The following is a 27872-nucleotide window of genomic DNA, read 5'->3' on the forward strand; positions in this document are numbered from 1 at the left end:
GTCTGTATTTGTTGTGGTGATGGCTGTTTGTTGTTAGGCTGTTGAGGGACTGGCATAATTAATATTTTTTTTCAGTGTTTAGGTGATATAATATCTCACATTTGATTTTTTTCTGTACATTTATGCTATAGTACTGTGATGAAATGAGTAACGTTAGAAATACAAATTTAACAAACCCTTCAAATTCAACTTCCAAAAAAAAATCTGGAGGATTGCCTCGTCAAGCAAAATCTCGAAAAGATCATCCAACAGACGTGGAACCGGTGACAGAGGAAGAGCTATTTCAAAAGGAACATATCACTCCTGAAGACGTTCTTAGATTACCGAAAATCACAGAGAGTAAGTTCGATGTTCAATCTCGTTCGAGAATTTAAATCATTATTTATTTTTACATTATTTTACCACACATACTCACTAGCAGTAGCACTAGTAGTAGTAGTGCTAGTAGTATCGAGAAGCAACAACTGTTTCCTGCTTTGTCCTTTTTTAAGAGATATTTTTAATTAGACTGTTAAAACCTTTATTTGTCAGTTTGGGTGAAAACAGATCTTTTGGTATATTACCATTAATACTAAAACCAGTAACATTTTTAGAAGCTTTAATTTTGAAATACAAATAATATTTTTTTGAAATAAACTATAACTGTAAACTATAAGTATACATATATATATATATGCCATAAACTTGTGTTTTTATTTTGTTAAGTTTACTTGTCAATTTTTTTTTATGGTATCAGTGCATATTCAATATTCAGGCAAAACATGGTATATCCACAAACTATACTGAAACTTGTGTAAATATCAATGTTATTAATTTCAATAAATAAAGGAATTAGGAAAAAAACCAGAAGAAGAAAAACACAATATTCCAAAATTAAACATCTTCAAGATCAATAACAATATCAAGCAATAATCAACAATAATTCATTCTCAGTATATATTGTGAACTAACTCGTTTAAGCTCAAGGAAAGGTTTTTATTCAGTGGTTAGACCACTAGGTAACATATCATCCTTCACAAGATTAATATCTGTATGTCACTACCAGGTGAAGCTTGTGTTAGTTTCATAATATAAACATACTCAAATTCAACATGCTCTAGCTAGAAAGTGAGTTAACACTTTAATATAACTAAAGATACATAGTTGAATAATAAATGAATTGTAAAGAAAACCATAACAAAATAAAAGCAGAACTTGCTGTGTCATGATATTACAGGGTATTGTTTTAATTTTCAGTATAATTTTCAAGTTATAAGTTTTTTTTGTGTTTTATATCATTTTATTCATCTACAGCCACCTCTCTTCAACAGAATTGAAATTGTGGTTCAGATTCCAATCCAACTGTTTTCTCTCATTTTTTGTTGTGCTCTTCCTTTTTTTTCTGCTAGTTTCTGTGACCTCTTTTCACACTGGGCAGAGAGTATACTTGGTACAGAAGTGGTGTGGTCTCTCACACATGATTCTCTATTAAGAGGATCATCAGTATAAGGTGTTCTTTGGATGCTTTTGAAGGGTGATTTTTTTTTATCCCTTGCATTGGTCCCTCCACCTCTCCAATATGGGATTCTAACTATCTATGTGAGAGAAGGTAATGTACCATATTGAAAGTTAGAATTTTTCCTATACTGAAAATATATTTCTAATACCTCTCACAAACTTCCCACCCACTGAAAACCAGTGCTTCCTTTTCTGCCTAAACTTGAAAGTGTTATTTTTAATAGAATCAAATAGGGGGAGCTACATGCATCAGGAAGATTGGCGGAAGGTTGTTGCATGAGGATTTGCATGCAAAATGCAGTTGATAACCTCGATAATTGTAGGGTACGTGGGAGTGCAATGCTTGTGGCATGCAAAAAAATGTTTGCATATAGAAGGAAGCACTGAATGAGAATAGCTGTATATATGAGAGGAGGTAGGTATGTACCGGAAATATATTATCAGTGTAGGAAATTATAAGTCCTAAGGACCTTATGGAATAAGGTGAATGTAGTAGCGAGAGGACATATTGCATTCACTTTCAAGTCTTGAACTTTCTAATATATGTAGGAGTTTTATTGCTAATGTTGTGATAGATGGTATCTTCTTTAATATGTTGATGATAAAGATGTTGGTAATAATACTACAGTTGTTTTTTAGGTGGGCCTATTAACCTCTGTAGTAATTATATTACACACAACCCACCTAAAAAACAACTGTAGTGTTAACCTCAATAGTAATTATACTACACACGACCCATCTATAAAACAACTGTAGTGTTAACCTCTATAGTAATTATATTACACACAATCCATCTAGAAAACAACTGTAATATTAACCTCTATAGTGATTATATTACATACATACAGTTGTTTTACTAGGTGGATTGTGTGTAATATAATTACTATAGAGGTTAATACTACAGTTGTTTTCTAGGTGGATTGTGTGTAATATAATTACTATAGAGGTTAATATACAGTTGTTTTCTAGGTGGATTGTGTGTAATATAATTATTATAGAGGTTAACACTACAGTTGTTTTCTAGGTGGATTGTGTGTAATATAATTACTATAGAGGTTAATCCTACAGTTGTTTTCTAGGTGGATTGTGTGTAATATAATTACTATAGAGGTTAATACTACAGTTGTTTACTAGGTGGATTGTGTGTAATATAATTACTATAGAGGTTAATACTACAGTTGTTTTCTAGGTGGATTGTGTGTAATATAATTACTATAGAGGTTAATACTACAGTTGTTTTCTAGGTGGATTGTATGTCATATAATTACTATAGAGGTTAATCCTACAGTTGTTTACTAGGCGGGTTGCGTGTAATATAATTACTATAGAGGTTAATCCTACAGTTGTTTACTAGGTGGGTTGTGTGTAATATAATTACTGTAGAGGTTAATAGTACAGTTGTTTTCTAGGTGGATTGTGTGTAATATAATTACTATAGAGGTTAATCCTACAGTTGTTTACTAGGTGGATTGTGTGTAAATTAAATTATTATAGAGGTTAACACTACAGTTGTTTTCTAGGCGGGTTGCGTGTAATACAATTACTGTAGAGGTTAATAGTACAGTTGTTTTATAGGTGGATTGTGTGTAATATAATTACCACAGAGGTCTGGGAAGATATGATATACATTTTTATATACTTAAACAAGTGTAGAAAAGTTCAACAGCTGTTATAAAATGTTTCATTTAGGAAGTAACATTGAGTAATTTTCTTAAATTACATTTTTTAAATTTGTATCTTTTTAGTTTAATTTGAGAACAAAACTTTTACCATTATGTTGCATACTATTCTGCTGTCTACAAGATATTGCAGAATAAAATGATTTGGAAATGATTGTTGATTGGGATATAACAAAGTGTATGATAATCAAACTGGTGTATTTATGTGTTTTAATTATTCAATTAAAGTGTATAATATTGTTATAAAGGGCAAATAGGTTGCAAGAATGTATGTAACTAAACTCATGTTTGATTGAACCTATTTTCAATGAACAGGTTATAATAGTATGTTGAAGTTTCATCTCTTTTCAATGAGATACACTGAATAATCAGTCTGGAGAAAGCTTAGATAAAGAGTAGTGCAAGTATTTAGAGCAACAAATGTACATGCATGAAGTGAGACTGAAAAATGATGCTAACTGATTTTCTTGACATAAAAGAGTTCAAAGGTGATGCTAGTAAGATGGTATAAATGTTGGGGTTTCAAGCTGGCTGAGGCAAGTATGAGCTATTGGTTTTTAAGGTTATATATGAAAACATGAATCTGAGAAATACGTTGCAATAATACATACAAGTGTGACACATGATAAAACTACTGCAGACTTTTTTTTTTAAATTTCCACAGAGATAAGCACTTGATAACATTCTAAGAACAGCGTAACTAACTGTTATTATTAAAAAAGAACTTATTCACATGTATGATGAATTTTAATTACATGTACCTTAAAGGCTTTTTTTTTAAACATATTTGTTCTTTTGTATTGATCCAGTCAACTGTATAAATGGAATATACATGTACACATAGTGCGTAATGTTGGTGGAGGAAAAAAGCTGAACAAAGGATTTTTAAGGTGTTTCACCACTAAATAATTATAGCATAGTTTTTAAATACTTTTACATCACAATGTTTTCATTTATGTGTACGTGCTCTGTGTTTGTATCCAAAAATAATATGTATTAATAATTTAAATATGGCTGAAACATAATCCAGTTTAACTGATAATGTACTTATTAATTATTAAGATTATTTAAAACTCTGAAAAACATTTCATGACTGATTACAGAATTGGATTTTGGTATTTTTTGAGCTTATCCTGATAATGAAAACAACATTCATATCAATTTCATATCCCCCACTCAGTATGAAGGTGTAGACTTAAAGAATAGGTTTATATATATGTATGACTCTTAATGAACCAGCTGGACTCATTTTGTAATTTTGATTATACTGTTTCACTGCTACAATAGTAATGACATTGAGATACATATTTGGTTCTTTTTGTTATCAGCCATGACATGTGTGTTAATATGCTGTGCGTTTATTTTGTTTTATGAAAATAGTTTATGGAAATCCTCTTTTAATTATTATAGAAAAATATTTTGAATTGTCTCATATATTAGTTTTTCTGTTTGTTCACTGAATTCATACCAGCACATGCAGTAAATATTGCTTTGATTTTATCCAAACATATTAACTTGCTAGCCCACTTATGATTTCTATTTTCAAACATCAACTCTGTTTTTCCATTAAGAGAATAAGGTTAAAAGGCTTAAAACTGTGATCTTTTAGAAGTATTCTTATGCAGGCTCCACTACTTTAGCATCTACTTTTGGTATGAAGTGTTAATGAGGTAGCTGTACTTCTGGGGCAGTTCTAGGCTTTGCCAAAAATGGATTTTGCAGTTTGTTACTTTTGTTGGCAAATAAATTTAGCATCTAGTAATTTTTGTGCTAACATTTGATGCTAGTAAAAACTTGAACATTAAATTTCATTCGCATTGTAGCCACAACATGGTGTCTGTTTACTATTTCCTGACTGTTACTTTCTATCCATGACTTTGGCTGCCCAGGAGGGTAATTCCGCTTTCACTCTCAGTTTCCTCCTCCCCAGCTCCCATCTTTATGTCTGTTCAGATCCTGATTGCCTCCTATGCCTGGGGAGGGCACTCCAGTGGTATATGACATGCATTTCTCCCTTCCATGGTTCCTGGGTTTGTTTATTCATTGGAATCCTGCTTTTTCACATGATCTTTCTCCCATTACCCTTACAGATTGGATTCGCCTAATGTATTCTTCCCTTTCTCCAGATATTGTTGCCTTTTTTGTGTGTCTTTTTCCCATCAAATCTGTCACCTGACCATGTCTCTGCTTCCCTATTTCCAATCTTCCTTTGGAGAGCATCATCAGTGCAGGTATGTGGACTACCCACATACTTTTACATCTCACTACCCACATCACGGGCCATTTCATGCTCTGTAGGTTTCTGTTTACCTCCAGTTGCCATTTTACACATTTCTTGTTTTATGTGACTGGTAAGTACTCAGTTTCTTTTCCTTTATATGGGTCTCTTACTCATACATAATAAATCCTGCTCTGTGGCAAGTGGTGCCTGACCAGGTATACTTTGTATCAGATCCGTACTATATGTCCTCTGACCATGCTAGTTGATTATAAGATTGGGGCACTTCCTACTGCAGACCTGATGTATAATTTCATCCAATGGTCATCTATGCATCAATATTATACTTGAAACAATATAACATGCCACAGGATCGTGTTACCCACACTGTTCAAATGGGGTGTTCTGTAAGAACAATTGTAGATATATCATGGTCTTTTGCTTCATAAATATGTTCATCCCAGATCATACACTCATGGACTTACATGGGTAAAGCAGACAGGGATTACTGCCCATCAATGATTCCCCATGGCATTGAGGCTCTTCTTACTATGGACCTGATGTACAATTCCAGTCGCTGCCAGGTGTTGGTTGATCAACTCTATCAGCATGGTAATTCTGCTTTTCAAAATAAGGTATCACTGTCATATTGCACTGTTTCTGGTGCTACGGTCCTCTGAATTCTCCAACTCATTTTTCCTAGTTGGAGTATGGCAGTCTTTATCACTTACCCATTCCTAACCACTGGGGTGGTGGACCATGGAGGCCAGTCCTCCTGAGTGAAGCACAATACCACTCAGTTGAGAGTAGGGCAGTGGCATTCTGTTGGTGTTGATGGCGTGATACCCTTTGTACCACAGATCTGATATACAGTTCCAGATGCTACCAGGTGTTTGTTGTAACACTCCACCATATCTATATAGATATTGCAGTTTCCCTCTCTGGCTGAAATATTCCTCCTTCCTACCATCCTCTTGATGTTGGTTCCTGGTTGGAGACAGTCCAGCCACGTAAGTCCTCTCACGTGTTTGGCTGGTTCCCTTCTCCTAGTGTGGATTGGATGATAAATTTCTAATGCCACCAGATTTTGGACTGTAGATGTTCCCCCATTTGATGTCCCTCTTCATCTTCCTGCCATCTGCTGGATGTTGGTTCTTGGTGGATTTGGTTTTATTTCAAGTTGGATGAAACACATGATTACCTGCACATGTAAGGCTGGCTTTCCTTTTCCTACTATGGATTGGACGTAACACACGTAACACCAGATTATGGACCAGAGATGAATTTCCCCTGAGCTCTCCCTGCTTTCTACCATCTGTTGGATGTCGATTCCTGGTGGATCCAGTGTTTGAAGTGTGCACATGTAGAGTCAAGGTATTGGTATGGATGCTTGTATTCCCTCCCAGTACCCGTTTGTGGGAAGAAAGTTAGAGGACCCTCTTCAAACAGCAGATCTGATATACCATTCCAGTTGCCACCAGGTGTTGGTTTAAGTTGAACTCCCATTTATGGTCTCTTTCACCCTAGCCACTTAACACCTAGGGTTCCCTTTACTGTTGAAAGGTAAGATATCATATTGCAAGTTAACATTTTCCTAAATGGAAAATGTATTTCCAAATAGATACTTAACTCTTCTCACGTTTCCTACCCATCATCCCCACTTCATTAAGATTTTAGGGATCCTTCATGTTTCTGCCCTTTTAGTTTTGGCAACACATTCCTATAGGGCAAAGAGTTTACTTGGCTCAGATATGGTGTGGTCTCCCACTGGTGTGATGTTTTTTATTCCTTACCACACCTCATGATCTTTCTTTGGGTGCTTTCTAAAGGAGGATAATATTCTCACTGGCCCTCCACCAGTTCAATGTAGGATTCTAGGTTTTTATGAGAAAAGGTAAGATATCATATTGCAAGTTAACATTTCCCTAAATGGAAGATGTATTTCCGAATAGATATTTAACTCTTCTTACATTTCCCACCCATCATCCCTACTTCCGGTGTATTGGTTGACTTGGTCATGGCCAATCTTGAAGTGATTAACAGGTGCATTATTAGAGAGGGTAGTGTTGTACTGCTATTGGTGGAGGGTTGCTGCATGATCATTTGCATGTAGGTATGCAGAAATAAGTGGTAGTTACAAGGCTAGTGGTGAGTAAAAAATTTGTGCCAACAGAGGGCAGTATGAATAAAGAAAGCTTTTTGTGAGGGGAGGTAAGTATCTATTTAGAAATATATTTCCAGTTTAGGAAAATGTTAACATTCGCATTCTCATGTTTTAATTTTGTTAATAATGTGTTTCCAACTTGAGGATTTCTTGTTTAGGGAGAGATTTGAAGAACATTGTTTACTTGTATCATTTTATAGTTACCATTCTGCACGATAATGGTATTACATGTAGTTGTCTGTGACTACAGTTCTTGAATCGCTACTCTTGTTCTTTGTAAATTTGCACTCTTAAAGTGTGGACAGATCTCTTTTGTGCTCCTGCACTATTCTTTTTATGTTTTATATCACTGTAAGTTTTAAATCATGGGCTGTTCATTAAGGTGAGCTCACTTAAATTGGAATAACAAGCTTTGGAAAGTAAATAATTTCTCATCTGGTCTAAAATGGAACATTCACAAATGTTGGAATGGGTTGACATGTTTACCAATTTGATTTAACACTTAGGATTCATATGGTTTACACAGGCCTGAAAGACTCCTTAAATTTTAGCTGGGTTCTTGAAAACTTCTTGAATTTAAAAGTGGCATTGAACAATTAAAAAGCTGATAAATTTTACTTGAAAGTTATTTTCTTTACCTGTTTGATTAGTTTTTACAAAAAAAAACTTTAATGAAAACAAATGTTACAAGGATAAATTACCATGGCAAAACTGGTAGGTAGCACAGGTTGTCATCCAGAATACTTTGCATTCTATCACTATGCATGCATTTTCATAGCAGAGTAAGCAAAGTTTTGCTCATATTAGAGTTAGTATGTTAAGAGAGAGTTAGAGTGTGATTTCTTAATCATATGTAGTTATATGTGGTAAAAAATATGAAATAGTCACAGGAACTACCACTTAAAGTTGAAAAACATTTCCAGAGATCTATTTGAACCATAATTCACCAATGAATGGGTTCAGAGATCTATAGAAAACTGTGATTATGACACCCTTGCTCATCTTCAGTTCTAAATGTCTTTATCAACAAAGATGCTTTAGAATATTTTTTTTACAAATTAATCTTGAAAGACATATACAATATGTATACATGCAAGTTGCTATATTTTTAAAGTGACCAGATTTTCTGGAGTCTAAAATGGGACAACCTAACTTACGAATAAAAAATTGGTTGCATTTAAAAAAAATTAAAACTTCTTTTCATAAAAAATGCATACTATCCTTTTATTATACTTTTCATTAACAAATCATGTGTGTATTATAGAAACATACAATAGATAAGAATGACATTCATGAAAAATACATACCATGTAATCATTACAGATCTTATTTGAGGATATTTTCTTAAACAACCTAAGATTTTCTTTGGCAAATCATGTGTGTATTATAGAAACATACAATAGATAAGAATGACATTCATGAAAAATACATACCATGTAATCATTACAGATCTTATTTGAGGATATTTTCTTAAACAACCTAAGATTTTCTTTAACAAATCATGTGTGTATTATAGAAACATACAATAGATAAGAATGATATTCATGAAAAATACATACCATGTAATCATTACAGATCTTATTTGAGGATATTTTCTTAAACAACCTAAGATTTTCTTTAACAAATCATGTGTGTATTATAGAAACATACAATAGATAAGAATGACATTCATGAAAAATACATACCATGTAATCATTACAGATCTTATTTGAGGATATTTTCTTAAACAATCTAAGATTTTCTTTGGCAAGCTGCAGTAGAAAAAATTTATAAAGTTGTCAGTTGTATACAATAAATGATCATATTTTCCACAGTTATAATTAACCTAGACATGAGAATTATTTAACAAAATTGTCTATTTTTTATAGATATTGATATAATGATAGTGTGTCTATAAGTGAAATGTTACGGTAATAACTGTATATAGACCGATATAAGCTGCAACAATCGAGACATAACAGAGCTGAAAGTAAATTGTCAAAGATGTTTTGGACATTCAGTGCATATCCTGAAATATAGCGAACTGATTTCATATTTTGTCAGTTATAACAATATTACTGTGTACTGAACACCGATATATGACATTTCAAAGATTTCAAAGTATAAATGTCAATGGCTAACACTAACGGTGTTTTAGGAGACAATAAATAAGTTAATTTTATATTACCACATTCTCAATAAGTATATGCATATCTATGTATTTGAACATTAATGCATGAAAATGAAGGATATTATATGACGACAGGACAAATCTATCTTATGTGCAGTCATAGTATGGTAGTACTTACTGGTATTTTTGTGTCCTCGAAAATAGGACTGTCCCGGTGAAATCGGGAAGTCTGGTCATGTTATATATTTTAGACATGTTAATATATAGTTACACTGCATGTATAGTAAGATACAATGTATTTCTTTACATTAGTTCTTTACTTATTTATACTGCATGTATCTTACATTAGCTCTTTACTTATTTATTTTTTGTAGATTATCTCTGCTCTCCAGAAGCCAATGTTTATGATATTGACTTCATCAGGTTCAAAATAAGAGATATGGAAACAGGGACAGTACTGTTTGAGATAGCTAAGCCTCCTGCACCTGGTGAGACTTAAATGCTAATTTTGAATTCATTGTTTCAGCTGAAGTTAGTGATTACAAAAATTATTATTTTTTCAATTTTAAGTATTACCTTATATATTTTACTACAGTTTTTGATCATAAATTGCTTTAAGAATGTCTATTAAATAAATGTGTTAGAGCATAACCATGTAATCTCAATTTTGCAGAAACTATGAACTTTTACTGTGAGTTTCTCCAAAAATAAAATGTTTTGAAATTTTTTCAATATATAATTGTGTTCATTTTTTTCAATGTTTTATGTGACTTATTTTATTTGGAATTATTTTGTATTTTACTTGTATATGTACATGTGTGTAGTGAATATTTTTAACCTATTCTAAAATTGTTGCTTTTACAGTGGATGAAGAGGAAGGGGAAGAAGGAGATTTAGATCAAGAAGAAACTGACCCCAATGCTGGCCGATTTGTTCGATATCAATTTACCCCACAGTTCTTGAAACTTAAAACAGTAGGAGCTACGTAAGTACTTTAAACGTTGGATAATTAAATTTTTGTCTGTATATACATGTATTAGTTTAACTGTAATTTGTAATAAAGAAAAATTAAATGACAGACTATCTGTACCGTGTGTGTGTGCAATATAACCTTGAATTTACAGTCTGTACAAACGTGTTTTAAACTTCATAAATTTCATTCAGCAGAGTGGTAGAATGTATGTTATTTGGGAATAAACTTTACATTAATTTTTTTTTGTAAATGTGAAAAGTCTCTGAATATACAATTTGATATACTTCATTGGTAACACTCAGAATACTGAGTGAAAATATTGTTTATATCTCATTTATAAGGATGCAATAGCTTACATTTGATAATTTATTTAAAACAGAAATTTCAGAAACACTACTCACCTCTCCGCACAAGGAATAGATGTTGCTTGTCACAGTGCTATGAAGATTTTCTTCTCGTACCACAAGCCTTGGAGGAAGCTCCCACCGCTACATGTGTATTTTGTTGTCATCATAAGATTATAATCCTTCATCAGTAGGAGGGTTTGATACATCCTCCATGTGCAGTAATCCTCATGATCGCTGACATATGAACACAGGCTCATTCTTTTGTTGGTGCTCCTTTTCTTTTGATGTGTTATTTTATTTTTAGAATTACATGTATGTTTGTGCTTATTATTTTAAACTTTCATTACCATTTATAGTGTAGTTTTTCTTTCCTTAATTTTTTTGATTATGTTCAGTTTTTTTTTCAGTTAGAGCCTCGATTTGAATTATTGTCAATTTGGTTTTTCTTTTTGGTCTCATGTCTTGTTGTCTGTGTTAAGGTTTTTTTCGCAGTAATAGTTCCTATTCTTTTACCCAGCATACAGGTTTTGTCAAGTAATCTTTGAAGTTGTTAGTAGACTTGTGCATCGTCAGTGTACTAGACTTATTTTATTTCTAACTAGCAGAGGTAGAAAATTGAAAAAGACCTTCCTGGATTCATGTTTACAGATTTATGGCATCATCCAAGGTTTTGGCACTCTGAAAGTCAGTGATATTAACACCATTGTTTACCAGGTGGTTGCTTCCACTCTGATCTCAGATCCATGATTCCTGACCTCCTGCTACTGTTACGTCAGCTTAGTCTGACTCATCTTGCAAAGTGCTTCACCACTGTTGTTTCCATGCCTGCTTTTGTAACTAGTTCCCTGTTCACAATGAGTATTAGGTAGTCCTACCTTTGTCCTTAACTATTTGTATTACACACTTATTTTTTGCTGAATCCTGGGCTTCCTTGTTGCATGAACCTTCATCTATTACTGAACTGCTTCACTACTTATCAAGCTTCATCTTCATTTAGTGACTTTACATCACATCTCTGTCACCTTTACTGAAGCAACTTATATATATACATATTTTTATGCCTTGCCTTCTATTTTCTGCATTTTTTGTCCCAATTCACTGAGTTTTTGTTTCTGGGATGTACTTCATCAGATTTCCTTACTTTCTGTCATTTGCATCCCTTAATCTTCTCTCCAGAACCTTTTCTGTCTTGCATATTTTCTTTGTGATATGGTTTTTTGGTGGTATTTCATATACCTTAACATCTTGAGCTGATGTAGGTCATCAGGGGTCACTTCTGGTGACTCTGGTTTCTTGCCTTTGGGAACAGAGAGCCCCTCCATGTTTTTCATCATGTATAGTCTTGTGGGGTCACTGCCTCTACTGTTCTTGTCCTCTCTATACTTTTCAAGGCCCCTTACCCTCTTAAGGGGTTGACCATTGTGGGTCTTGGAGGCAATTTATTTCTGGAGCCACCCTTTGGCTCCGTTCTAGTGGGAACTCTGCTCTCCCACTTTGTAATCCTGTGGATTCTCTCTGCTGTTGAATTGCTCAAGTCTTTCTCAGGGTTCTTTTCCTGTCCTTCTACTCTCCTTCTTACCTGTTTCAAATGTTGTGGGACAGTTTCATAACCTTCACTCTGAGATTTTACTCCTGTCTTTTAGTTGTTCCCACACAGACAGGATGTTGGCAGATAGTCATCAGTCTGTCCCACTTGAACCATCTTTTCTTGGTTTCTGATGGGCAATTTTCTCATTCTGTAGTGGATAACCTGGTTTGAAGACTCAGATGCTTTTTCCACATCCCGATTTCTTCACACACCTTTTGCTTCCTTTGGTCCATCCTTCCCTTTAAGTTGGCTGTGGTTCCATTTTATTCTCTTTGGGTTCAGTGGGCCTTTGCTTGGAGGTTAAGTTCCTGAGGTTTATTATTAAACTAGACTATGGACATTTGGCCTCTCTTTGTCCATCCTAATGTGTTTTTTCTTTGTAGTGGCCTTCATTCTCTTTCAATATTTGTTTCCTTTAGGGCGACTGATATGGCTATTCATTTCCATCTCATCATCACCCTTTATCTCATTCATTTAGGGGTCTTTCTCACTTAATTTGCAAGGGAGGCTCAACATACTTCTTTATGTCTTTAAGATGTGAAGCAATTGATACCAAGGCTCGCATGTCTCCTTAATTTTCCGACACAGTTCATTACCTCTTCTCATATAAATAGCTATTCTCGTTCAGTGCTGCCCTCTATATGCAAAAATGTTTTTTACGTATTCCACAAGCCTTTTACCTTCCCTCCATTGGAACTGACTGATTCCAATGCATTTCTCCTGCAAATTATCATGCAACAATCTTCCACCAATAAGAGTGCGACACACTCTCATTACATATGTGACTCCCTCTATTCAATTCTACCTAACAATCACTTCTCATTTGGCAGTGCTTGTGTTCAGACATTTTGTGCTTGTTGTGTGTTTCACATTCATAGATTTAATAGTTTTAATTCTGAAGTGGATTTCTTTATTAATAATTTATGGTTATATTGCTGATGCCTTTTACTTTCAATTCATTATCAAGTTTTTATTTTTTTTTCTCGCACATTTGCATTTGTCTATCAAACATTTTTGTTTGATTCATAATTTGAAATGAATTCTGAGGTTAGTGTTTTCACTTCAGGAATTACACCTCCTACAAGCAACCTTTCACAGGCAGCAGGTGGGGATGAACTGTCATTGGATTTATCAGTTATTATATACTGAGAGATTAATCATTATATGGGTCAGCTACCTTCTTCTGAACTTGCCCCACTTCCTCCTGAATAAGCCGAACTTGTACGAGCCGATTAAGATTTTGATAGCCTTTTTCTTCCACCAGATTTTGCCATGTTTTCCTATGCCCCACTTGCGGAGTCAGCTAGGCCTAATACGGCATTTTTAGACATGATTTCTCTGGTATGTGATGTTTTATCCATTTCCCAGATTTCCTATGATTCCCGTCCTTCATTGTTACATGATAGTTCTTCCTCTTCTTATTTAGTTTTCCCACCCTCCCCAGATATTAGTGTTCATGCTGAGCATTTTGCTTCACAATTGGTTGAGGGTGCCAGGATTTCCCCTTCACATGAGCTATGGATCAGTTTGCTTTGGCTTACCATCAAGCAGACTGTCCAGCAGTTGAGGTCTATTTTACCTGTTTAAGGGGGTGGTCCCTGATTTTTTTATATGCTTAACCCATGCCCAGTTTTCATGCCTTCCTCTTACCCTTATTTCACTACTGTGTTATTTATCTACCATCCATCTCCTGTCCGAGGGATAGCCTCTCCCTTATTACCTCCACATTGGCTCGTTCATTGTCTTCAGCTCTTGTTTTACACATGTACGTTGTCTGTTGTTGGGATCTTCTGGGTCGTGATGTGGCCTTGTCCTAGGTTCATTTGTTGCCCATTTATCTCATGGATTTACGTATGGCCCCTTTTCTTCAGTGTATTTTTTTTAACCATGTGCCCGAGACTTTGGAACCATGTGTGGAATTCGTGTGTTAACACTCTACCCTTTTCTCTTTGGTAGCTTGTTTGTCGCAGTTGGAACCACGTCAAGTCCCTATTTCTGTTTCCCATCCTAGTCCTTCTCAGTCCTTACCTGTTACTTCTTCTAGGGTTTCCTTATCTTGTCATTTTATTTGGCATAGATGGGCACGACACCAACAGTACCAGTGACTACAGGTTTGGTGGGAGTTCAATTGTGCACATTTGTTCCCCTTTGGCAATCTTCATATTCATGATATTCATATCATTGCGTGTCATGTTCTGGGTGCTTTCAATCTTGTTGTGGATTGTCTTTCCTGTCCAGACAAAATCTATCCGACAGAGTGGTTTCTTGATCCTCTTGTTTTCCAGTGGCTTTGCCTTCAGTGGGGTACTCCTCACATAGATGCCTTTTCCACATCCCTCAACTACAAGTTACCTCTGTTTTGGTCTCCAGTCCATCATCCTCTAGCTCTGGCTATTGATGCTTTCAGTCAGGATTGGACCAATACCTATATATTTGTCCTCCCATTTGACTTTTTCATTGGGTGATATTGATCATCCATACCACTCCATGTCAAGTCCTTCTGGTTTCTGCAGCTTATACAGCTCCAACTTACCTCTCCACTACCACTTCTTCTGTCTCCCTCCCTTCTTTGTCAACCTCAGTAATTGATGCTTCATTCAGGTCTTCCTGTCCTCCATCTTCATTCTTAGTTTTTATCCAGTCCTTGGCAAGGTCATCAGGCTTGTCCTGACAAGTAGCTTTGTTTCTGGCTTATTCCATTCAACCTTCCTCCATGGACGTTTATCAGCATAAATGAAACATTTTCTGCTGTTGGTTTCTGGGCCAAGGGTTTTCAGCTGACTGGCACGCTGTTCCTTGTATTGCAGATTTTCTTACTTGGTTTTTTGATCAGAGGTCTTCTGTCTCCTTGAGCTCAAGTTATTGGGCAGTCTTGTCCAACACCTTTCATTTTTCCTGGTAATGTATTGTATTTACCTCTCTTATGTTTTCCTTGTTGGTGCATTCCTTCTGGACTGGGATGTTAATGTGGTCTTTCACTGCCTCATTTTCCTCCATTTGAACCACTTTCCACATGCTCATTGTTTCACTTTTACTTTAAGACTTATTTCCTTCTCTTAGCCTGTGGACATTAGTGGTCTACTTTATTTGCCATCAGTTGTTATCATCCTACATATATTCTCCTTCATACAGATAATTTTTTCCTCCACAAAACTTCTGTGGCTAGGGAGAGTAACTCCACATTTTGTCAATTTCCCTTTCTTCCATTTCCAATCTTTATCCTTGGCCCCTGATCCGGATAGATTTCTATATCCTGTACATGCTCTTTGCTGTTATATTGCCTGCATGGCTTCCTTCCGTGATGCCCATTCCTGCCTCTTTACCTCTTGGCAACCATCCTCTGTTCATGATCTTTCTCCTTCCACCCTCACCAATTGGATTTGGCTTTTGATTCGATTGGCTTATCCCTCTCTATCATCTTCCTCCCATACTTTGTTCCAGGTGTCTTCTCACCAAATTCGCCACTTTTACTTTTCTTTGGCATTTCATCTTCATCGTTCTTTGGAGGAAATTCTTCACTCAAGCATGTGGACTACTCCTAATATGTTTGTCTCTCACTATTCTATCAGGCTATCATATTCCACCTGTAGCCATTCTTCAGACTTAAGTGCAACTTTGACTGGGTAAGTTATTTTTTATTCTTCTTTATTTTAATTTCAGGGGCCTTATTTCCATTTTTATTATTATTCCTCATCATTTGGATCCTGCTCTATAGTGAGTGGTGCCTGACCAGGTATTCTTTAACCATTCTAATCCACACTGTCAAGTCAGGTTGTTTGCATATTATAATTACATGGCCATGCAATGCACACTGCTGAGATGGGATGTTCCACAAGATCACTGGTAGGTTTATCCTCATGATAAAGTTGCTTCATAAGTTTGCCTGTCTAGGACCGTACCCACCCATTGACTACATGGGTAATGCAGAAAGAGATAGGTGCGCATCCCTGCCATTCCTTGTATTTAATAAATTGGTATGGCCTGCTTTTAAAAATAGGGTTACGTGGTCACCCATTGCACTTTCTCAGGTGTTGACATTCCTCTATACTCTCCACCGTGTTTTATTCCCCTTTTATTCTAGTGGATTTAGAGAGTCCTTACCACTTTCCAGTTCCAAGCCACTGGGGTGGTGGACTGTGGAGGCATCCTCCTGAATGTGATAATGAAATATAAACAGAATATAAAAATGATTATAAAACCATTCAGTTGAGAGTAGGGCAATGGTGTTCTGCTGGTGTAGATGACGTGATATCCTCCAATATGAAACATAAAAAAACAAGGGAGTTACGTCAAAATTGCAGTTCGTCCCTTCAATTTGGATCCCTCATCCTACCTCCGTGTGGAAGTTGGTTCCCAGTGCCTAGGTTTTGGATTTAGAGTAGAACCAATCAACACAAGTCCTCACACATGTATTATGGATGTCTGTATTCCTCCCTCAATTATACTCCATCAGTGTTGTGAGTCACGATGGAGGTACTGAGGATTGTTATGGGTCTTTCCCTTCTGCTATCCCTCGATGTATCTTACATTGCTCTTGGGTTGGTTCTAGTCAGTTTCACTTTTGAGGAAGTTGATTTATATCATGTAGACATCTTTTCAATACCGGATGTTGTGTTCCTGGATTGATATATGAATTTATCTTATTCACGTGTACACTGTTCAGGAGTTGGGAGGGAGAAGGTTCTAGATTCCCTCTAGTCTCTTGAACTTGAGGTGAAGATAGTATAATATTCTATCCTACCCCTGCCAAATGGCTGGGTTTTTGATTGTAGTTGACTTGCCATCGGTATGATCTTCTTTCTTACCCTTCACATAGATGTCGGTTCCATGTGGCCTGGGTTTTTGGATTGTTGTTGACTTGTCGGTGGTATGATGTTCTTTCCTACTCCCCACATGAATGTTGGTATCTGGTGGCTGCGTTTTGGATTGTAATTGACTTACTGACGGTATGATCCTCATCCTACTCCCATGTGGATGTCGGTTCCCAGCATTATGGGTTTTAAATGTAGTTGACTTGCTGTGTACGGTCTGTCATGTCCTAGCCACTCTACACCTAGGGGCAGATCCATTGTTTTACCCACGTTTATATTTTATGGGATTGAGTTTCATAAATATTACATGGCTCAGATTACTATCCAGCCATAGTTCTCTCCCACTTGGATGCTCCTCTGTTTTTCCACCCATATATGTGACACTTTTCTCAGATGGGCAAAGAGTATACCTGGTTCAGAAGTGGTGCGGTCTCCGACATCAGATCTTCTGATCTGACTCTTTCATCTCAAGGAGAGTCCTTCGGACACTTTCGAAGGATGCTTCTTTTGTTCCCTCACACAAGTCCTTCCACTTATTCAATATGGGATTCTAACTATTTATATGAGTGGAGGTAATGTACAGTTTCAGAAGTTATGATTTTCTTATACTGAAAATGTATTTCCGATTAGTACTTACCTCCTCTCAAACTTCCCATCCTTCCTCCCCACTGAACACTGGTGCTTCCAATTTCTGCCCAAACTCGAAGTGATAGTTAGGTAGAATTGAATAGAGGGAGTTACATGCATAATGAGAGTGTGTTGCACTCTTATTGGTGGAGGATTGTTGCATGATGATTTGCATGAGAGACACATTGGAATCAGTCAATTTCAATGGAGGGGGGAGTTAAAAGGCTTGGGCATGCATAAAAATTTGTTTTTGCATATAGAGGGCAGCACTGAATGAGAATAGCTATTTATGTGAGAAGAGATAAGTACGGATCGGAAATACATTTTCAGTATAGGAAAATTATAACTTTTGCATGAGAGGATTTGTCTCTTTTGGGGACTCTCTACTCTTGAGTCCCTTGTTTTTATTGAATGTGCCCAGATGTGTTCCCTTCAGTGGTTTATCAATACAGGTATTTCCAAGGATCTACTGTGTTCTTTTTCCCAGTCTCTATTATGGTGGCTCAATCAATCCCACATGACCCTGGTAATCTCTTTTTCCCCATCTTACCCAGATTTGTATCTGTTCAGAGCCCTTCAGGCTCAATAGTAAGTCTATGGAAACATTTCAGTCACATATGCAAGTTTCTATATCCATGGTGAATGCAACTAAAGTGGTACTTTGTGTTGTTTTACACTTGACAATAACCAATTCTATAAACAAACTTTTCCACCAAAACCTTGTTTCAGGTGGGTTGCATTTCTTGACTCCTGATGCATTTCCAGCATCTGGTCTCCAGAGAAGAGGCTCCTCTATCTTTACATCCTCATATTTTTTTGCCATGGGATTCTTCTTCTTCTTCTAGTAGCTTATTGTCTTCCATTTTGCCCATTTGTGTTGTAAACCTTATCCAGCTAGTTTATTTCTCTGTGGACATAGACCCTTCTCTTTTTTTTCATTCCTCCTCCCATAAGTTTGTCATCTCATGGCTTCTCTTGCCTCTAGCCATCAACACCCCTTGTATGAGATCTAGGGCCCTGCATGGCCAGGTGGTTAGGGTGCTTGACTAACAATTTGAGGGTTGTGGGTTTGGATCTCCGAATCAAACATGCTCTCTCTTCCAGCTGTGGGGCCGTTACAATGTGACGGTCAATCCTACTATTCTTTGGTAAAAGAGTAGCCCAAGAGTTGGCAGTGGGTGGTGAAAATTAGCTACCTCTAGTTTTTCACTGCTAAATTAGGGATGGCTAGTGCAGATAGCCCTCATGTAGTTTTGAGCAAAATTCAAAACCAAACAAACTAAACGAGATCTAGTAGGTGCTGATATAGATGACCACCAACACCTACCCTGGCTTTCTTTTCCCTCCAATCACCATTCTCCATTCTTCACAGCAGCTTTCTTGTGGTGAGTTTCCACATTTTCTTCCAGGTTTATCAACCACTTTATTCAATATTTATATTATGGAAATGATGGGACTTACTGAGTGGCCAGTGTTGCCTCTCAGCAAAACCACTTTATTCAATATTTATATTATGGAGATGATGGGACTTACCGAGTGGCCAATGTTGCCTCACAGTACAACCACTTTATTCAATATCTATATTATGGAGATGATGGGACTTACCAAGTGGCCATTGTTGCCTCACAGCACAACCACTTTATTCAATATCTATATTATGGAGATGATGGGACTTACCGAGTGGCCAATGTTGCATCACAGCACAACCACTTTATTCAGTATCTATATCATGGAGATGATGGGACTTACCGAGTGGCCAATGTTGCCTCACAACACAACCACTTTATTCAATATTTATATTATGGAGATGACGGGACTTACCCAGTGGCCATTGTTGCCTCACAGCACAACCACTTTATTCAATATCTATATTATGGAGATGATGGGATTTACACTGATTATAGCTGTTTGTTGTGTATAGAGGTGAGTAGCATTTCTGAAGTTAACCCTTTTTCTTTCCTGAAAACGTATTTCAGATAGATACTCGGCTCTCTGCACAACCTCCCAACCCTTCTTCTTCACTTCTGGTGCTTTTGTCTCATCAGGAATTGCATTATTCAAATGCTGGTGCTCATGGGGATTACAATGTATAGAGGATATGTCCCCCTCCTCTTCTTGGGGCACTAACATTTAATGATAATTATATCTTAGTTTGGTGCAATACATACTAATACTTGTAGAGGAGGAAGCTTCGTTCACAGTTTGTGGCATGTGCAAAAACTCTTCAGTGCAGTATCTGAAGTAATAATAATTCATTGTGCAGAGTGGTAGATATCTATCTGAAATACATCTTAAGGTAAAGAAAATGTTAACTTTGAAACTGTCACTGCAAGTTACAATGTAACAGTGAGAAAATGTTTTTCTGTATAGTGCTTTTTAAATTTTTCTTTTTATGTATGTAAACGTTAATTTTTTATTTTGGAAATACTGACATCAGACTTGTGTTGTTACAGAGTTGAGTTTACTGTAGGTGACAAAGCTATCAACAAGTTTCGAATGATTGAACGGCATTTCTTCCGTGAAAAGCTATTGAAGACGTTTGATTTTGAATTTGGGTTTTGTATTCCTAACAGTAAGAATACTTGTGAACACATCTATGAATTTCCAACATTAAGTCCTGAATTATGTAGGTATATTTCTTTTACATGTAAAACTTGCACTTTTTATTGTAGTCTTTTTTCGTTCTATAAAACTTGAAGATAGCTCTTATATACGGAAACATCTGTTAGCTGAGTTCTTGCACAGATCTTAAAATATAACGTTGATAAACGGAAACAAGTTTTGAACAACTTGAATTTCAAGATCTACGCGAGCCTTCCATTTATCAACGTTATATTTTAAGATCTGTGAAAGAAGTCAGCTAACAGATGTTTCCGTATATCAAAGCTATCTGTAGTCTTTTTGTAAAAGTTATAATCATGATAACCTGTTTTAAGTAAATGCATTAAAAATTCCTGGAAATGAGTGTTTTTAGTATGCATTTAAGTTTTTGAAAAAAAAAAATCTCCATCAAAACCTTTCTGTAGTGACAAAAAAAAAAACTACAGAGAAGAGCACTTATAAATAAATTCAAAACTAAGGGAAAAGCAGCCGTAAAAGTGATTGGAGGCTAACGATTAATTTCCTGATAGTTTGCTCTTCAGTGGAATTTGAGCAGAACAGATGTGTATCTGTAGTCTTATTCCTGTTCTGTACTGGTACCTGTGAAATGCAGAAGGTCCTTATTGTATGCTGTGTATCACCCACAAATAGTTAGTTTTTAATGAGTTACATTAATTAATCTTTTATTTAATTGTCGTGAAGCCATATGTTGTCACACTAAATTGTCATATATTGCATATGTTTCAGAAATTATAAAGTTGAGATGCACTATATAATTCACTTAATCTTTACAAAATCATATATTATCATACTAAAACCTTATATCTTACACTTGTTTTAGTATATAGAATACTAGTGTTAGAATACATGTATATAATTGTATTTTTAGGTGTTCTGTGTATTAAACAATTATGAGTAATACACTTTTTTTCGTACAGGTGAAGAAATGATCAAGAATCCTTTTGACACTCGTTCTGACAGTTTCTATTTTGTGGATGACCAGCTCATCATGCATAATAAGGCTGACTATGCGTACAATGGTGGTATACAGCAGTAGGCTGCTATGTCTTAAGAGAACTTAACCATAATGCACTAAAATATTTTTTAATGTATTGTGGGCTCTTTAGGATACCCATGCTGGCACTTCAAATTCAGAATTTTCTCTTCACTTTACGTATTGGTTTCCACATTTCAATAGCCAATGTGAGCATTCTGTGGCTTTTCTTGTGCAATGCACTAAGCAAGTGATTGTAAATTGTTGCTGAAAAGTACAGTACTGAGTGAAAGTTGTTAAATTGTGAACAAAGTAGACAGTTAGTTTCACCCGCAACCAGTAAAAAAAGCAAGATTATATAAAACTTTGGACTGTCCACTGTCAAACTACACCATTACTATTCTTATGTTCAAGCATGTGATACTAGACGTCAGAAAATGAAACACAGGTAGAATAGGGTTTTGTGTGTATTGATGTTTAATTATTAGCAAAGTTAGTAGATCTCTACCTTAAATATTATTTGAAGTGTGCATATTTATTGTTCATTCTGTTGTTGAAGTTGATATTTACTTGAGAAAACTGAATGAATAGGTATGTCACCGTTGCTCTGTTTCTTCGTAATACTTCATGCTTTAAAAATACATCATTATTAGGTGAAAATAATAATTATTATCACTGACTTCCTGATGAGTTAATTCTATGAACTGTAGGGTGAAAGTTAAAGAATAATAGTTCCATATTTGTAATTTCAAGAAACATTTCTGATCATGATAACTTTTGTGAAACACAAATACGTTTTAGGTAGGATCATTCTGGACTCAGAATGAGGCTTCTTTATTAGTCCAGACTACTCAAACAAATTATTCTTAAAATTAAAAGAAATTACAGTGTTTTTCTGCCACCAGTTCTTGTCGAATAAAAAATTAGCATGCTTTGTGGTAGATGTATCTCATTGAAAAGACAGTTTGCAATTGATTTTAAAAGATGTATGATAATACTTTTTGAGGAAAAAATAGCTCACTTGTACTAAATGTGAAAGACTGCATATGAAATATTGTGGTAACTCGTGCATTACTGCATATGTAAATAAAAATACATATAAAACGTTTCTTAAGCTGAAGATACAGTTAACAATGGTATGTTTGCTCAGGTAGTAGTTTTAAATATAGTTTGATTGCAAATAGAATGTTTCTTTTATAAATCTTCATTTAAACTTGTATGTATAATGTTAATTAAAACTCTATAGCAGTGAGTGTAACTATGACATTTTATTTCTATAGCTTTTTGCAAATGTTTCTGGTTTGTTTGCGTGTTTTAGAGCAAAAGCCATGTCGGGCTATCTGCTATGTCCACCGCGGGAGAACGACCCCCGGATTTTAGCGTCGTAAGTCTGTAAACTTAGTACTGTTCCACCAGGGGGACATTTTATCTGGTGACCATGTTTTTCCTCCCACAAGTAAAAACTTTGCTGCAGCTAACATTCAAAGGGATAAGAATTTGTGCATTTCTTAAAAAATAAATTAAGTCGATACAGCCACAGATAAAGCTGATACTTATTTACTGGAAAGTTTGAAAGCAACATTGTTACCCATTTGTTTAAAAATGGGTAGAAGTTTCCGCTCCGGGCACAAGTTCTACAGGTGTCGGTATCATTATGTTATTTAATATGTGTTGTTCAAGAGAAATGTGCAATACATGTGGACCCAGTAATAATCAGGGTTACCAGCATTTTATAGTGACATGAATGTAATGACTGAAAAAAGTGTATTTTTTTTTTTTTTTTATTTAACCAGAAGGTACACAAAGAGGGAAAAATACTTTTCCCTTGTAGAAAGGTTGTGTGTAATTTGTACATGTAGTATTTATTTATGAATAATAGTTTTTGTGGCATTTTGATTATGCTGTAGATTTGTTTTTACATTTGAGAATGAGTTTTATATAATATTGATCTTTATTTTTTAACAGGACTGCACATGCACCTGGTGTCAAGTTAGTTAAACTGATCAAAATGTTTCAAGAAATATATTAAATACAACTGAAAGTAATGACTAAAAACACTGATTCTTACACAAATGAACTGGAAATGACTAGAGACAAAAACAGTATAAGGAAAAAATTAATCTTAATATAAATATTCAAAATGCCTACCTTGGCAGTCGATGCATTATTCAAATTACTGTGGGATAGAAGTATCTTTAAGATGGTTAATGTATTAAATAAAGTTGTTAAAAAATTTTGTATTAATTTTTCATGAGAATTGACCATTATTGGAATATACTTGGTGTTTCTGTGCTGTTTTACGAGTTTATGCTGAAGATAAGGACATTTGAAGGATGATAATTTGAGGGCACGTTATGCTGATATGTAGCTTCTTCTTAAGTCTTCAGCCTGAAGATATATATATATACTGATTCTAGGCAACAAAAAGAAGTGAAAATGAAGCTTATTTCAACAATTATATATATATATATAGTTCTGTCTAAAATTCTAGTTTATAGTAGATCACTGTTTAATAAGTCTTGCTGTGTTTTAAAAGAATATAGACTGATACATGACACAGATAGCCCTGGTGCTTTGTGTCATTAAACACTCACCACCAACCAAACAACCACAGAATAGCACTAATTTATATATGATAGCTGTTAGTGTTAAGTGAGACTGAAATCAGTGTTTTATTCATTACATTCATGTCATTTGAAAACTTGTAGTCTACTTACCTTTTTAGGAATCTATTTGTATACCTGTCTTTAGAACTTCTGCTCAAATTAGTTTTCATATGTGCACTGTTTTCTAAGATCATAAATTCGTGTTTATTCGTGCTTTTAGATTGAAGCTGTCATTGCCTCCAGGCTGACAGACTTTCCCCCCCTTCCCCTTTCTCGTTGAAGTTTTTATCTTTTATGATGTTTGAGAGTCATACCACTGTTGAATATGTTACACTGCTTTTGTGGTAAGTGTCATGTAATCATATTGTACTGTTTATGATTGTTACACACATTACTTTTGACTAGAAACTTCTCTTGATGTTCAAACAGATTCAGCAAAATTTAGAAGTTACTAAGGGTATTAAGAGTGTAGGTATGTGACTGTTAAATCTGATTCTTGTGTAATCCTTTTTTTGCTTTGGGAGGTTTTTATTATCTTGAGCTATAATGGTACTGACTGATGGAGACTAGTATTTAGGGATCTATCAATTTAACATATTTAAACTTACAGTTTCAAGAAGCTTTAAGTTATTTAGAGCAGTGGTGGGTAACTCGTGGTCTATGGGCTGCATGTAGCCTCCTTTGAGTCAACCCGAATCCTCTCTACATCCTGTTATCGGTTAGAGATGACATCAGAGTATGTCTATGTGCATGCATGCTAATAAAGCATACAGTTATCTTTTAATTGTTTCTTTATATACTGTACTTCTTAAAGTCATCAGAAGAAAGTAATCACTCTTAACTCTTAATATGTTTTATTTAAGCTTATTTACATTGAAATGTATCATTGTTGGCTTATAACTGATAAAGGGGGGGGGGGTGTCTTAAAGGATGTGATCCATGGATTAGATTGGGTTTCCCACCACTGATTTAGAGCATAGCCTTTATCTCCAAATAATCTGATCTGTTAACATTGTTAGAAAGTTAAAATAGTGAAGAGTTTTAATAAAGTGTAGAAGTCCACATTCATGTTGTACAGATGTAGCTATTAGTGGAAGATGTTAACGAAATGCTGGAATGTTTTCTGTAAATTTTGAATACACTGTAGTAGTTGTAATAAAACATGATTCACTGAAACAAAAAATAGATAATGGTGCTTTAAGGTTTTGAAGTTAATTTTGTTGTGATATCTGGTAGAGTAGCAAGAGGACGCCAGAAGGATATCTCAAAATTTCATCGTACAATTTTACCAGCTTAGCAAAAAAAAAGCAGCATTCAGAGTATAGGAATAGATATACCAGTACAGTGGAATACTGCTTTAACTGACCATAATTGCATGAAGGACATTTAGGCATGAGTTATCATGACATAGGCTATTGTCATGTCTGTGAATTTCAAATGAGATCCACAAGAATTTTATTATATTATTATAGTATACAGTGGGACTTTATTTGCCAATGTTGAAAATGCTACTGGGTGACACGTTATATTCAGCTATTCATTCTCTATTTATTCAGACATTTTTATTTGCTTTCAATGGATATTACACATTTTAATTTTAAACTTGATGGACATTTTGCTACAACAGAGTAATTTTAAATATTTAAAAATGTGGAAAATAACACACTAGAGAGAGATCTGTAAACCTGTATGCTGGTTATAACCACTTTGGAGCATAATCAGTTTGTATCATTGGTTCTTTTGCACCTATTTTAGCTGTTTTTTTTAAAGAATCATAGGAGCATAAAAACAAATCAGTGATGTTGATTTATTATGAAGGCAAGTTTTACATGTGTGTGCAGGCTAAATATGCCATGTCAGAACTTTTGTAATGTATTATTTATGTTTTTTGGGGGATGTCATAACACAGTTGATGAGTTTACAAAATTTACTTTCGTGTAAAACTGTTTTCTCAAACTGTATTTGTTAATGATTTTGTAAAAAAAAAAAATAATATCCACCATCATTCTCTTCTTCTTTTAGTGTATAAAATTTCAAAAGAAATTATACTGCTTAGAAGGGAAGATTTGCTGTTGTGTATGTATTCTTACAAGACTTCTAAATTGAGAATGGGGTAGATTTCAGTACAGTGAAGTTTAGAAGATGTTATGTAGACAGAACTTTATAAATAAGTAGAAGTACATTGTAATGACTTCTCCCGAGCACTTTAGAACGAAAATAGTTAGATGCTGTCTGATATGTTGAGGTAATATCTTCATTTGTCTGCTGCTTTCAGCTGAGGTGAATTTTTTAAAGGGGGGGGGTCCCAGTAAAAACACCAAAAAAAAATGTATATTGAGGTAACCAAACAGTTGAAGGAGTGGTTGCTTACCTAAAGAGCAAATTGCAAGAATATTATAAAACTTAAAAAGGACAGCCTTTGGTTTTTAGTTGCATTTAATAGCATACTGCTTCTAACTCCTTGTGTTAAAAAAAATAAAAAAATATGGCAATAAAAAGTGAAATAAAAGCAGCAGTATCTTAGCATAAATCTGTCATTACAATTCATTTCGGTCATTTAGAACGAGGAAGAAGCCCCCCTCTGAATAATGGAATTCAAAGAACTGTAACTTATAAGCACTTGTACCTTTCATTTTGTCTGAACTATTCAAATTGTGTGTACTGAAAATGAAAGTCTGAAACTGAATATACATATTTGTAATGGTGGTATATATTTTCGTTATTATCGACCCTCATCGGGAAGGAGATCTTTTTAATTTTTGTAATAATATAGATTTAAAAAAAAGAAGTGAAATTTGAATGATGAATGATCTAATATGGCTTGGCTGATACAGCTAACATTTATATATTGGATTTTTTTTTTTCACGATATCTTGTGACAAGACTAAAGGACTGTAAGAAAAATATTGAGCAGATCTGTCAGTTGAGTATTGTGTGTAACCATCTGTGAAAGATAATAGATTTGGAACATTATATAAAAGCTAGGTGCAGCTTTTTTTCTTTTTGTTCAGTGTAATAAGAATATTGGAAATAAAAACATAACATCTGCTGGATTCTCTTTTTCTCTGTACATATATTTCTTCCTCTGTCCTGTGATACATAATTTCACCCTAAAGTGATGTAAGTGTGGCTAGTTTTAGACAATGATGTGATGTTGTGTCATAGTGTGGGAGAGAGGTTATAACCAGAGTCCCATTAATATCCCACTTTTTGAAATTCATTGTGTTATTTCCTTTTAGAAAAGACGTAGAACAGTAAACTGTGCTTGAATTAAATATTCAGATGGACTTCAATTGCTGTGGTAAAAAAACAACAACAATTTTTTTGTTTATTAGACTCAGGGTTAATTACACTTTATAGGAACAATGCTACTAGTCCCATGCCACCCTTGAAATTACTTCCTTTATTGTCAAGCATGCTCAGTCTGATGGCGAAGTTTCTACACTTTTACCCTGCTCCATAATGTTTCTTGTAAAAAGTCTGAAAAAGATAAGATCATTCTTAGACCACACACCTTTACAAAATTCCACAGGCCCTCCAATATATATAGATATTAGCTTCTTATACCATGCATCTTGACAAACTTTCCACAGGCCCTCCAATATATATAGATATTAGCTTCTTATACCACGCATCTTGACAAACTTTCCACAGGCC

General features: G+C 35.0%; 1 protein-coding gene across 2 annotated transcripts; it reads left to right on the top strand.

Moving 5' to 3' along the window:
- LOC106473008 (protein unc-119 homolog B-like) lies at positions 1–27268 on the top strand. Of its 2 annotated transcripts, none has more exons than XM_013933681.2 (5): positions 1–339; positions 10043–10156; positions 10533–10653; positions 20468–20640; positions 21554–27268. In XM_013933681.2, exons 1-5 carry the CDS (start codon positions 144–146, stop codon positions 21670–21672), a joined length of 723 nt encoding a protein of 240 aa, XP_013789135.1. In that variant the 5' UTR covers positions 1–143; the 3' UTR covers positions 21673–27268. The 2 variants fall into 2 exon arrangements, with proteins under 2 accessions (XP_013789135.1, XP_022257221.1); XM_022401513.1 differs by having other exon boundaries at positions 13–339; positions 20588–20640.
- The last annotated feature ends 604 nt before the right edge of the window (positions 27269–27872 follow it).

This window comes from Limulus polyphemus, unplaced genomic scaffold (genome assembly GCF_000517525.1).
Source record: "Limulus polyphemus unplaced genomic scaffold, Limulus_polyphemus-2.1.2 Scaffold5806, whole genome shotgun sequence".
Lineage (NCBI taxonomy): Eukaryota > Metazoa > Arthropoda > Merostomata > Xiphosura > Limulidae > Limulus > Limulus polyphemus.

Coding starts and splice junctions, on each gene's coding strand:
- LOC106473008 (XM_013933681.2), top strand. CDS start 144: ATGAGTAACGTTAGAAATACAAATTTAACAAACCCTTCAAATTCAACT. Junction 340..10,042: donor ATTACCGAAAATCACAGAGA/GTAAGTTCGATG, acceptor TATTTTTTGTAG/ATTATCTCTGCTCTCCAGAA. Junction 10,654..20,467: donor CTTAAAACAGTAGGAGCTAC/GTAAGTACTTTA, acceptor GTGTTGTTACAG/AGTTGAGTTTACTGTAGGTG.